We start from the raw sequence: 13,935 nt of genomic DNA, 5'->3' as shown, positions 1-13,935 counted from the left end.
AATGGTGTTAGCTATGTAATTTTTTGCCTGCTTATTAGAGTATTACATCATTAGCTTAGCAACATGCTAATGTCAAATTCTCATGGAATATGCACTTCCAAAAGGAACGCTAATTGTGTGGCACACAGATTTGCTGTCTATGAAGAGCATTTCAAATAAATCACTTATTAAGGTTCCATTTCAGTTAGGATGCTGCTTTAAAAGGTACCTGCTTTTTTAGACAGCAAGGCAGCTCACTAGAGTTCAGAACAGAGCTTTTGTCAACCATTAATTAGTCAGTGCCCTGCACTATTGTTCTCATTATGTGGACCAATTATCAACAGCTGTTTCACTTCAACTTTATCTACAGAAGTTTATGTTCAGCTAGGCAGAATGTTTTTAGAGTGTTTGACTGATCTTTACATATATCTAATTTCTAATCTTTGCAATGTTCTCAGAATGTTTCCATGCAGTTTTAACTCTTTCATTTTATTTTAAATTGTTAGTTTTAAATAAAAAATAAATTACAGATTTGCCTCAACATGCACAACAGATCCCATAGGAAAGATACTAATTCACAAAGGAGATACAGTATCTTTACTCTCTCAATTGTTTCTCCTGGAGAGCAATGGGAATAAATGAATGGCAAATGAAGACAGGCTTGCTTAAGAAATCTCAACAATGTATCAAACTGTGCTAAGAGTTTTCAAGATGTGTGCAATTAAAAGTCTCAATTTTATAACTCACCTTAATATTAAAATATTTCTCATCAAATCTTCCAAAGTATCTGAGCTATGCTATCCACATTATTTTTTTTGCTCTATACTCCTACTGTATGTCTCATTTGTGCATATTTTTTATTTCTCCTAAGGAATTTTATGAGTAACGTCCAAAACAAAGTTCATACTTAACTGAAAACTCTTATTATATAAAAAATATATTACATAAAAAATTATATTCGAGCTATAAAAGAAGAAATTCTAAACAATAACATTTTACTCTTTAATCTTTTTTCTTTCATTAAAGGTTCTTAAATCTGAAAATGAAGTCTATGGTGTTTGAAGACTCCCTGTTTGAGGAATGCTACTTTGAGGATATCACATCAAGCAACACCTTCTTCAGAAACTGCACGTTCATCTCCACCCTCTTCTACAACACTGGTGAGAAGATCACAGGTTTAGCCCTCCTGGCTTTAAGCAAATATAGCTTCTGTTGAAATTTCTGAAGTGTGATTAGCACAGTCAAACGTATGAAATATTTGGATTCAAGCCGTCACCTTTCAAATCAATGATCCTTCATAGGAAGACAACCATATGGCGTGTTTTGCCTCGGTTAAAATGGCCCCGTTCACTAGAGCTATTGAATGCACTGAAAATGTTTCACGTATCCTAGCAACAGAAGCTCAGATTCTCCTTTTCATGATTCAGTCATGCAGGGTGTTTATGACTGTTTCTTCTGAGCAGCTTTCACATGAATGCTGAGACTGAGAAACCAAGGCTCTGTTCCAAATCCAAATGAGCTGCCTGCCTAGGCAGCATTTAAAGGCATCAAAGACACACACACACTCCTAACATGAGGGCTGGTCCAAAACCTAATGTTTTATATATTTATACTTCTGAAGTTTGAAATAATGAAATTTATAATTATAGTTTAGTTTTATAATAAATGTACTGTTTTTTTATCATGTTGCTAGCTTAGCAACATGCTAACATCAAACTCTACTGGAATCAATACTGAGTCAAGTTTCCCTTCTCGTGCTGCTGAGTCAATGACATAACACAACTTTATCTTCCAGATCTATTACATTATTCAAAAATGCATAAAAAATGCTATTCACATAAAACAATTACTTGAATACACACAACTCTTCTATGATGAACATGTTTTCAATTCAAAGTCATTTTGATATTTTTGACAGATACTATTTGCACCTCAGTGCAAATAGTGGCAAATATTATTTGCACCCCAACTCTGGTGCAAATAATGGCAGATACTGTTTACACTATTTAAATACTAACCTACAGTATAGTGGCAGAGAGTTTATTGTGTTTATTTGAAGTCCCACAGACACCCTACACCAACCCCTAGCCCTAAACCTAACCTTCCCTTACAAAAATGAACCATGGTTTTATTATAGTAACCATAGTATCAACATAGTATTTTGCAGTAAAATTATAGTAACCAAAAAAATTAAATATGGTTACTATGTTAACGCCATATTACTGTAGTAACACTATGGTTAATTGGATAAAAATTATGGGTTTCACCAATAAACATGGTTACTATTTTACTATAGTAAAACCATGGTTAATTTTTGAATGGGTTAGTCTTCCGAGACTTTCTCAAAATGAGCGATACAATCTACAGACGACCGAAGCTGAGCTGCGGGAAAAAGGCATCACCCCTCTCACCCTGGACAAAGAAGGCAACACGTGCAATCTACAAACCCCACCTCTTACCTGGATCAAATGCTTCTTTCAACTCCCAGACTTAACCTTAATCAAATCACTGTAAGGAAATCTACATTTATATTAATTTGTATGTATTATTATGAGTAGAATTAAAGGAAATATTAAAGACTTCACGCCACTGCTGTGTCACTTAAAACACAGTTTGTTCTAAATTTCTCTTTCCATCAGACTATTGGGGTGCAAATAGCTGTGCACCTGGGTGCAAATAGTCACTCTGGATATTTTTTCTGAGGCTTAAATTAAAAAATGTCATGTGGTGCAACCATCCAGTAGGCTTGAGATCAATGCCTTTTTCACGCATTGATAATCGTAAGATTTTCCAGATGATTATTATATATAAATAGGGTTACCAAACATATTTCTCTACACAACTTTGGTAAAGCGTGAGCAGCAGGGTAAATTAAAGGGGGTCGCACACTGGACATGACTGGCAGACAACATGGTGCATTCTAAAATTCAAATGATCTTCTATGAAGGTGCAAACACAGTGCAGGCTCAAAAATCTGCAGCGCCAAGGAGCGTAACTCACATAGTTTTCCATTAAATTCGACCCAAATCATTATCAAAGGACAACGATTATTTACTCTAGCCATCAGTGGATGATATATTGTGTATATGCGTCTTTCATATGGCCCACACAGTGTATTTTCAGATACAATTTTCAGTATGTCTTTATGTAGTTTGACAGCTTAAGTGAAACCTCATTAAAGATACATACAGAGAAATTGCATAATTTCTAAATGTTTAGTTTGCACAGTTAAAACAGTTTCATTCACTAGCCAGCAAACTCATCAACCTCACTTTCATTCTTGAAGATGTACAAAAAACCTTATTTGTCAATGACTTAGCTGCCTATGTAGGCAGTAGGCAGCAAGGTAGGTATTGGTTTTGGAACAGAACCCAAATGCCAAAATACTGTTGTGTTTTATTATGCCTTCTAAGCCATGACAACTGAAACATATAAAACAATGCTCTGTATGGATGGATACCACTGAATGCATTATTCATGCACACATTTGAGTTCACTGAAGTCTGATCTAGAAGTGTTTACAGTACCTGTTTAGATAAAGTCTTAGTGTAATGGAAGAATAGCTACTGTGCCTTGCTAATAAGGGCCCTTATTTCTTTCTAGACTTGTTCAAGTACAGGCTGATCAACAGCAAACTCATCAACAGCACATTCCTCCACAACAAAGAGGGCTGTATGCTGGATTTCAGCGATGAGAACAATGCCTACATGATCTACTTCGTCAGTTTCCTTGGGACACTCGCTGTCCTGCCTGGCAACATAGTGTCTGCTCTCCTCATGGACAAGATCGGACGTCTAAGGATGTTGGGTAAACACAAAAACAAAACAAGTTGCATCAGTGCTGTTCTGTCATTGGTCAGCTGTAACCATTACCATGTCAGATGTGGGATATTCCTACTTAATATCTCCAATCTCCGACCATAAAAGCATTCTATTGCCCGATGCTCGGAAGGTGACTTATAAGGAAACAAAAATGCAACGCTCCTGTTAGCTTAGCAGGTGTTCGACTGTTAACGGAGATGTGTCTTAGGAACCAAATTGTGGAGGATAAATGATTCTATGCAATGCTTGCAGTTTTTCTACTGGTAATGTATGAACTTTGACTCATTGATGTATTTTATTTGCTTAAAGGTTAATGTTTATCATTAACTTTGTACATCTCCCTGGGTGGTGCCATGCTTGTGTGATGTCATGCACCTGCAAGAACACAAGTTTCCAATTTGGAAGTTGAATTCAAGTGGCATTCTATAGCACATTTCCAAGTAGGTAGTTGGAAATTCAGACTTTCCAAGCTGAATAAGATGCTGCATAGCCACAGTACTTATGCTGCATTCCAAGGTAGGAACTTCTTGGAACAGTGTAATAAAACGTCACTTGAAGACAGACTTCCAACTTTGAAAGTTCCATGACATAATAATAAAACCTGTTTGCAGAGACATTTGTGTAAAACATGGTATATTATGCTCTCTCTTGATAATTGTACACCTGTAGAACTAATGCTAGCAATTGATTGATTTTTATAGCATTGATTTTTGTCCACAATTTGTTTGCTTGGAGACTTCTTTGTTGACAACCAAACACATGCAAATGTTCAGAGACTGGAGTAAAAGGGTCATTATCAATATGGTGAAAAACATGTCCTTTGAATTTTCAGTCATGAAAAAGATATCAAATAGTCAAGAAACCCTGTTTAAAAGTCATCAGTCTATAACCTAACCTTTCATTAAATAATATGTAATGGTTTGACTATGTATTGTTTTACACATTTTGTAGAAAATATATTTGAATTTGTCGGTTGCCTGAAAAAACCCTTGTCCCCTTCAGCTGGTACACCACTTCTATGACATGTACAGTTATTTAAAGTTTGCTTTCTCAGGTCAAGCCTTAGTGTAAGACCTAACAGGTGTGCAAAGAAGCAAAACAAAATAAGTAATAATAATTTAAATTAATTTAAAAAAGGGTTGTCCCTTGATTTCCTGTCATTGGTGTTATAAATGTTAAAAACTTGTTGAAAAGACTGCTCGAATGTGCATATAGAAAAAGTTATTAATTTACCTTTTAACTGTAATTTTCCACATGGTTCATTTTAAGGGATAGTTCACCCAAAAATTAAAATTTGCTCATCATTTACTCACCCTCATGCCTTCCCATATGTGTATGACTTTCTTTCTTCTGCTGAACACAAACAAAGATTTTTAGAAGAATAATTCAGATCTGTAGGTCCTCACAATGCAAGTCAACAGAGTCCAAATCTTTGAAGCTCCAAAAGCACATAAAGGCAGCATAAAAGTAATCCAGAAGACTCCAGTGACTAAATCTATATCTTCAGAAGCATTATGATTGGTGTGGGTGAGAAACAGATCAATATTTAAGCCCTTTTTTACTATAAATTCTCCTCCCTGCCCAGTAGGTGGTAATATGCACAAAGAATGCAAATTGCCAAAAACAAAAGAAGAAGAATGTGAAAGTGGAGATTTATAGTAAAAAAGGTCTTAAATATTGATCTGTTTCTCAACCATACCCATCATATCACTTCTGAAAATAAGGATTTAACCACTGGAGTCTTATGGATTACTTTTATGCTTCCTTTATATGCTTTTGGAGCTTCAAAATTTTGGTACCCATCACTTGCATTGTAAGGACCAACAGAGTTCAGAAATGGTTGTAAAAATATTAATTTGTGTTCAGCAGAAGAAAGAAAGTCATACACATCTGGGATGGCATGTGGGTGAACCAGAGTTGGAGCAAGGATAATTTACCTGAGGGGGCATTTGAAATTGCCCCCAAACATCACCAAACGTTCTAAATAAATTAAATCTATTGAAATAAAAAAGCTTTGACAGTTACAATTTCTTGTATGCTCATTTTCTCACTTTCCTAATAATTAATTATAAGTACGAGGCGAAAAATTTACAGTAACTAAAATTACTAATGAGAGTGTAACATACCATTGAAAAAAACTTGATTGAGGCTTACAAACCACACTAACCTAAACACCTCCTAAAGCAGAGTGCATGATATAGGTTTATTTCCTGGTAACTGTTTTGAAGCAGAGGCTGCAGCCAGAAGATGCTTCTTTATCCCTCGGATGTATACATGTGTCTGAAATTGTGGCATGTCAGCACTTTAAAAAATTCAAAAAATATTCCAAATAAACAAAAAGTGAAATCTAAAATTTTTGTCTAATAAATGTCTTATCAAATGATCCTCTGGAGCGCAAACTCCCAAAAATTTACTGTATTTAAGATTTAAATTTAATTGAGTAATCTTAAACAAAATTCAATGAATTAAGCCTCAATATATTTAAATTTTATTAATTTAATTTTTATCAAACTTAATTCAATTTGATGGAATTTTGTTATGAATTTTGTTTGTTTGAGTGCATTAAATTATATCCAATAGTTTAAAACAACATATATTCATTAACAAAACACAGCAAAAGGTAGTAAACCACTGTACTCAAAATTAGAACAACTGAACTCAATGAGTGCATTTTGACAGAGGGGGCACACGGGGGTCTGGCTGAGGGGGCACTGCAACCACCCCCCACCCCCTGTGGCACCAACCCTGAGGTGAACTAACCCTTTAAATATGTCAAGATGTTAAAACAATTTAACCTTCAGCTTCTATGGGCAAAAACTGAACTGAACTGAATTGAACATTTCAATATTTTGTAAGTCAGAAAGTCACAATTATTTGAGAATGACCCAAAAATATCCCACATCTGAGCATTACTCCATGAACACTTTTTGGGGTTTAGAAAATTAAGCAATTGCCCTTTCTAAAATTTAATTCAAGTTTTTTCTCTCTGTCCTTACCTGGTCTAGCGGGCTCCAGTGTGATTTCCTGTGTTAGCTGCTTCTTCCTGTCATTTGGAAACAGTGAATCAGCTATGATTGCCTTGCTGTGTCTCTTTGGGGGCATCAGCATTGCGTCGTGGAATGCCCTGGATGTACTAACGGTGGAGCTGTACCCCTCCGACAAGAGGTAGGCCACGTTTATCTTTTGGTGATTATTGTTATTGTTAAATGTATTGGAATACCATCATTAAGAATACACCAGTGTATATGTTTATGGATATTTTTGGAAAAAATTTAGGCCACACTTAAATGTAATTTTTTTTAAAGGTTAGATAACATTAGATAACAAGATTGGCCTCTTCAATGTTTTCATATAAAACTAATTTGTATGACTAATAGATAATTATTCATGTCAACAATTCTGTGCTGCATTGCCACTGCAGTGCAGATCAAGTGCATCATTATTTAGGGGATATCTTAAAATTCTCTGTCAAAATGAACAACGTCTCAGTGGTTCTGGCACAAGCGTCCAATGCATCATTTGTTAGAAACTACAGTATGTTAACAGTGCTTATTAATGCTTAACAATTTGTGCTGTTTAGCACCCCTTGGAGGCCAATCGCTAGACAATCATTTGATTCCAGAAATGTTTGATAGATTACATTTGATGTATTTTTCTAAATGAGTTTCCCTTTTATTTTTACAGAACAACAGCCTTTGGGTTTCTAAATGCCCTGTGTAAGTTAGCTGCAGTTCTGGGCATCAGTATCTTCCAGTCGTTTGTGGGCATCACTAAAGCGGTGCCCATCCTCTTCGCGTCGGGAGCTTTGGCCGTCGGAAGCTTCTTGGCTCTAAAGCTTCCAGAAACTCGCGGTCAGGTGCTTCAATAATCTAGCCAGCAGGTGGCTGTGTTTTAGTAGGGAAATGCTTGACTGTGTCGCCCAACCCCAAACCCTGTCCGTGAGTGAGCAATGCTGGATGCAGCCGAAAAGAAACACCACATTTACAAATCAGTTAGAGATATCTTCATTCCTCCAATGTGTGCAATTGTATTATTATTTTAATTTGACCTCATTCAAATCTATATGTATAAATGTGTTCCCTGGCATTTTGAGATGGGAATAATGAGTGAGCCATCCAGTTATTCTACGTTTCTATACAGCAGATAAAGTTTTTTTTCTATAGTGAATTGACCCCTTGATCCACTTCTGATCTTGTCTACAGGAATAATAGAAACCCTTTGTATGTGCAGAAAAACTGCCATGTTTAACACATTCCAGCTTTGCGTTCTTTATGGTATGAATGTGAAAATTAACATGATCAGTTTGACTTTCCCTTTAAACTTTGTCCAAGCCATCATGTGATCTGAAAACCATCACGAGGACCCGTGACATCATTAGGTAGATATTTTAATGGACAGTGTTGAGCTAGTGGTCCTGGTCATGGTTATTGTCATTGCTCTGCTCTAGTCCTTTGTGTCCCAAGAACAACATTTTTAAGATTGTGCATGATGCCGTGATTGTCTGCAATATCGGCTCAAGCACGCCTCACTTTTCAAGTTTAGATGTTTCAATGCAATTACTGCTGAAGTCACATTATTATAGTCCGTATCATCGGTGAACTCGTTTTTGGTTCAGTTTCATCTGAAAAATACCTTTGTTCTTTCAAGATGTCTGTTTAAGGTGTTGTGCATGTAATGACGTGTGAATTAATATGAATATGCTTGAAGATAGTGAACATAACTGAAGAAAGTGCTCTGTATTACTGTACCCTAACCATGATTCTTTAGACATAATTTCAAATGTGAAATACGTGACATTGATGAGTGGTCTAGACAAGACGAACAGCTCTCTGAGCTTTGCCATTATCCATATTTTGCATTATTATTATTGATCTAGTATGCTAACAACAGAACATACTGTTTGCTTTCCTCTTAATATCAACAGAGCAGTTTCAGTTGTGTTCTTTTGAATGTGCGCAAACCTTGAGACGAAAGTTACATCGAAAGTTAAATGATCCAAATCATTCAGTCAACACAGGCATAAAACTAAAGGAAAAAATAAATACATGAAGCACAAGGTGATTTGATTAAACTATCAAAACCAATAGGTTTATTTTGATGATTATGTACATTATGTATTGAATATAAATATATAAAAAAATAGCTGTTAATCAAGTCTGTCTGTTTGAACACTCAAGTTAATATTAAATATACAAACATATATACATAAAAAAAAAAATACTTTCATGTTCAGATGTTAAACTAGTACCTACAAGTCTTAGATTCCATTTGATGTTTGTATATACAGATTATCTGTTTATTAAGGATTTCATTTTTATTTTTTATTTTTTTTTATCAAAGCGATTATATATGTAAAAAAAGTGACTGATTAAGTCCATACACTAATTTGCAGCACACACAGACACCCTCATTTATGTTTTCTCTCGTGTTCTTGTAAAGAAACTGAGGTATCCGTCTGTATGTGAGTATGTGCGTATGTATGGAAGTGTGTGTGTGCTTGCATGTGAAATATTGAGTGTTCTCTGAATATTTGTATTTATTTGTATAACTGTTTATGAGAGTTTGATTTTATAGTATTTTTTACTTTATCTGTAGAAACAGATGTAGTGCCACAGGCAGGGTGATATGAATGCTGGATCATTGTTGATCTGATGTTTAAAATACTATGGTGACTTGGTTGCAGTAAGTGAAAATAGCATTTAAAAAAAGTGATTTTAATTGAAGGTCTGTATCAAAGAAATGTAATCAAATTGTAGTGTTTGTTGGGCATCAAAAAACATGGGTATCCCATTAGGACAAGCAGTAAACAAAAAAACTTTGTGATATTTGTCCAATTCTGCTACAGTTACCAAGCACAATTATTAATAGCTCCATGGATAACTGCTTTTCCTGTTAAGTAAATAGATACTGAAGCAAAAAAATCAGATAAGATAAAACCCCACCCAGTTTCCGATGCTTCTGAACGTGTTTACACAGCAACAGTTTTTAGGTGTCGTTCAACGTTCTTTACTGCCATTTTTAGGATAGCAGCCATATTATGTGCTCAGAGTAAACACTATAATACAACTGAATAATTTTTAGATTTAAAAATCCTCGAATAGAATTTAGAAATGCGCAAATATATTAGACCAAAGTCGAGCACTTAAAGGGGTCATAAAATGCTCTTTTTTAAAATAATTGTATTATCTTCCCTGAGGTCCACTGATAATGTTAGTAATTTCTTTTTTTTTTTTCTTTTGTTTTGCATTAAAACAGTCATAATTTAGATAATTTTATGATAATTTTGCACCCTGTCTCTGGCCCTCTGCCTGAAACATTCGGTTTTGGCCTAAGCGCCTCCTTAAAACTTAAACGAAAACGTCCACTGTTATGATTGGCTAACATTGTGCAGCCCCTCGAATAGAACCGGTTTCGAAACTCAGTTGGAAGAGAATGAACCAGCTCCACAACATTATAAAACAAAATGTCGGGGTTTACACATAACGCACATCCAACACATTGCATCCGCATATACAGTATTAAACTGTTCATCTCAAACACAACTGTTAACACTCACACCCTGTCTACATTGGACGCGAGAGTCGTGTCAAAAGTAAGAGAAGAGCCCATTATAATCAATGATGCTGTCTACCATGGAAGCGTCTGTTGCGGCGCATCACGTTACGCAGACAGTAAACAGATGTCCTGTTCCGTGGTAGCGCTGTTACTGCCAACAGCACAAATAAACGGTTTAGAAAGTTTGTGTCGAAGCGCGCGGTGTAGACAGCCTCAAGCTGTTGTATTGCGTCAACGGACGCTCGTGGTGTAAACAGAGTGTTAGCACTATAAACTATCAAACAGTCATGACATATGAAATATTCATGAATGAAACCATTTCTTACGGTTTTTGTGATTGCGTCCAAATGTTTTAACTGCCCCATTCTTTAATAACAGTTCCATTGCAAAGCTTGAATTGTATTGTGACTGGTATGATACGAGTCGAACATATAATCCACTCTAAAATACGCTGAAGACACATCCAGTTTCCAGTAAAATTCCAGCATGTTTTCATACACCAACAACTAAAAATAGTACAGATGGGTGAGAGAACGTGAGGCAGCAGTTGAATGACGGAGAGCTTCTCCTCTTTAGAGTTGTAACTTGACACAGTATCTTTTAAAAGCAGCCCGAGATATGTATCAAGAGGTCAAAAACGTTTGTCTGTGCATGTTTATGTAGAAAAACATTTAAATCCAAACAGGCACATGAAGGTGTCCTATGTAAGTCCATTTAGGATGAATCTCCCATGACAGGCCCCATCTTTCTTCTCTTTACCTGTGTGATTGACTGAGCACCAGTGGGCGGAGCCAAGGGTGCAATGACGGAAAAGTGTGCATTGCAAATGCAGATGTATTTGGTCCTTGTGACGTCACAAGTTCCATGAATTCCAAACGAGCCGTTTTGGCAGCTTGTTTTAAATAAATGCTCTTTTTCTATTAAGGAGGAAGTTTTCAGTTTTGAAACTTAAAGTATGTTTTTATAGTACAATGATATCTTATATGTCAAAAGATCTAGGAAAATTTGATTCCTCATGTCATGACCCCTTTAATTCATGATTAATTTAGGCACAAATGGAACTTTTCAAGCACTTAAAATGGTTATAAAGGCATTACAATTCATTTAAATTAGAAACATTTTAAAATTAAATGTTCTAGAAACTGCCATCCATGTCGTCACCTTTGGTCAGCAGAATTAGTGTCAACCCGCGCATCATATCACGTGGCTTGTTGAGCGTGTTGCCACGGAGACATAGAGCGTGTGGAGGCTTCACGCCATCCACCGCGGCAACCACGCTCAACTCACCACGCGCCCCACCGAGAACGAACCACATTATAGCGACCACGAGGAGGTTACCCCATGTGACTCTACCCTCCCTAGCAACCGGGCCAATTTGGTTGCTTAGGAAACCTGGCTGGAGTCACTCAGCACACCCTGGTATTCGAACTAACGAACTAAGGAACTCCAGGGGTGGTAGCCAGCATATTTTACCACTGAGCTACCCAGGCCCCACAGATGCTGTATTGACAATCCTTACGTGTTCCAATTGTGACAGTGTGCATCTTCTATTGTCAAATTTTTCTACTCCCTCAGTTTGTACTATAAAATAACACAATTTGTAATACACTGACATTTTGGCTAGGTGTGGTGATCCAAGCATGCAAATAAAGATATAGACCAAATATAAACAATAAAAAATATTTTGTGGCTTATAGACATATCATTGTTCTTGAATACTGACAAAATAGTTGATCTGAAAAGCTAAATTCTGGCTCTAAAATGAAAGTTTACTCACCCTCATGTCCGTCTTCATAAATTAAAAAGCTTACAGGTTTAGAATGATATGGAAGGGAGTAAATAATGGTTTGGGGTGTACTATTTCTATAATTTGTGAGCTGATTACAATTAGTAGATACTAACATTGAAACATTAAAGATTTGCTTTGTCACTAAACTATATATATAATTGTATTTTATGCACAACAACGTATGTTGATGTAAAACTTCTTTAATGTCACTGTCAAAATGGCCCATTAATTAATTTGCCATGATTTCTCACAGCATTTCTTCAACATCTGAACAGTTTCTCATCTAAAGTTCTGCAGTTTTGTAACCCTTTATTGTCCCATCTCAAACGTGTCACCATTGTTCCCCTCATTGAAGTACAAATGAGTATGTCATAATTGCTGTTGTATGCTGTGAAATGCTGAATCACAGTAACTAATCTCAGTGAAGCTGTACAACTTCTCTCTGCGTAAAAGCAGTCCTGGATTTGGTGCACTTCATCATTTAAGATTGTGTACTGGTTGTAAGACTTTTGGGTTTTGTTACAGGGTCTTTTGTATTTCTGATAAATATGGGCTCACTTAGCAACAATCAAATCCTGTGTGCAAAATCAAAGCAATAAGTGGTAAACATGTTTCTTTGCTCTGCCCCCAAACTGTTGGGAAAGAAAGCACACAAAATGTTCGCTGGCCACATTCGATGAAACTGCAGGCGTTTAACAGCTGTAAGAAGAAGAAGAAAAAATGGCCAACATCCATGTACTCTACAAATATAGGCTACCATAGGTCCTCTGGTGCTTTTGTCAGTTTAAATGTATTGCCATAATTTAAATGTGACAGAGAGTTTATCACCTTATCATTGTACTGTGCTGTAGAGATTGTAGTTGTTTGTATGTAAAATAATTCATATGTGGAACAATAAAACAAAAAATATAAAAATGTTGAACATGAGAAACAGTGTACTACTGTATGTTAATTTTATCTTTTTTTTTTTTTTTTTGTACATGAGAATGGAAATGACGTTGACATTATTTATTGTTGAATATAGAGTCTATTCCATCTTTACCAACATGGTTCTGTATTACAGTTTGTGAGAGATTTCCTTTCGTTTTCTGACATGGGGCAAAAAAAACAAAAAACAAAAAACAAAACTGTCCCTCAATGGATTTAAAACATATACTGTACAAATAATAAACAAATGGTATAAAGCTTGAATAGATTATTTGCATTCTTGATGCACCAATCAGACAAACTTTGTACATTTTGTGAATATTCAAACACTGTGATTTAATTTATAAACATAATAGTTTAGTCCCTCATGTCATTTCAAACCCGTATGACTTTCTTTTTTCCTATAGAACACAAAAGGAGATGTTAGGCAGAATGAAAGTGGATGGTGATTTTTACTGTGAAGCAAAGTAGTCTGTGCAAATTTAATCAGTGAGTGAAAGTGTCAAATAACAGGACTGTTGCTAAGATTAAGCGAGTAGTATTCGGCTGGTCATGTGATTCTAAAATGGCAGCCCCCATGTGCGGACCCTCTCCATGTAGAATGAAACAGCCTTTATAAGGTTACTGTAATGACTGGAGTCTATATTTATAGTCTATAATGTGAGTGCTCATGATTTCCTACATATATTGCAAAATTACAATTCATGTCTTTAGGAGTTAAACTTTTTTAATGTGGAAAAAATTACTTAATGCGCCTTTAAATTTTTAAAGGGATTTTCTTCTGTGGTAATTTTCCAAGCGCCATCTTAAATGAGGGCTGTCTTGCGTTTCACAGAGGAACCAACAGTCAACTACAGTATATTC

The 13,935-nt window shown here is 35.8% G+C and overlaps 1 protein-coding gene across 1 annotated transcript in view; it reads left to right on the top strand.

Moving 5' to 3' along the window:
* The window catches only part of sv2a (synaptic vesicle glycoprotein 2A), a 63,596-nt gene extending 50,261 nt beyond the window's left edge, over positions 1-13,335 (top strand). The window contains exons 10-13 of the mRNA XM_051720057.1: positions 1,006-1,139; positions 3,583-3,786; positions 6,806-6,965; positions 7,485-13,335. Of these exons, the coding sequence (XP_051576017.1) occupies positions 1,006-1,139; positions 3,583-3,786; positions 6,806-6,965; positions 7,485-7,668 (682 nt within the window). The 3' untranslated portion in view covers positions 7,669-13,335. The remainder of the gene's footprint in view (positions 1-1,005; positions 1,140-3,582; positions 3,787-6,805; positions 6,966-7,484) is intronic.
* Positions 13,336-13,935: the final 600 nt, after the last annotated feature.

The sequence above is a fragment of the Myxocyprinus asiaticus genome, chromosome 16, assembly GCF_019703515.2.
Source record: "Myxocyprinus asiaticus isolate MX2 ecotype Aquarium Trade chromosome 16, UBuf_Myxa_2, whole genome shotgun sequence".
NCBI classification, from domain to species: Eukaryota; Metazoa; Chordata; class Actinopteri; order Cypriniformes; family Catostomidae; genus Myxocyprinus; species Myxocyprinus asiaticus.
The sequence above is the reverse complement of the archived record's forward strand: the minus strand, read 5'-3'. Positions and strand labels throughout refer to the sequence as shown.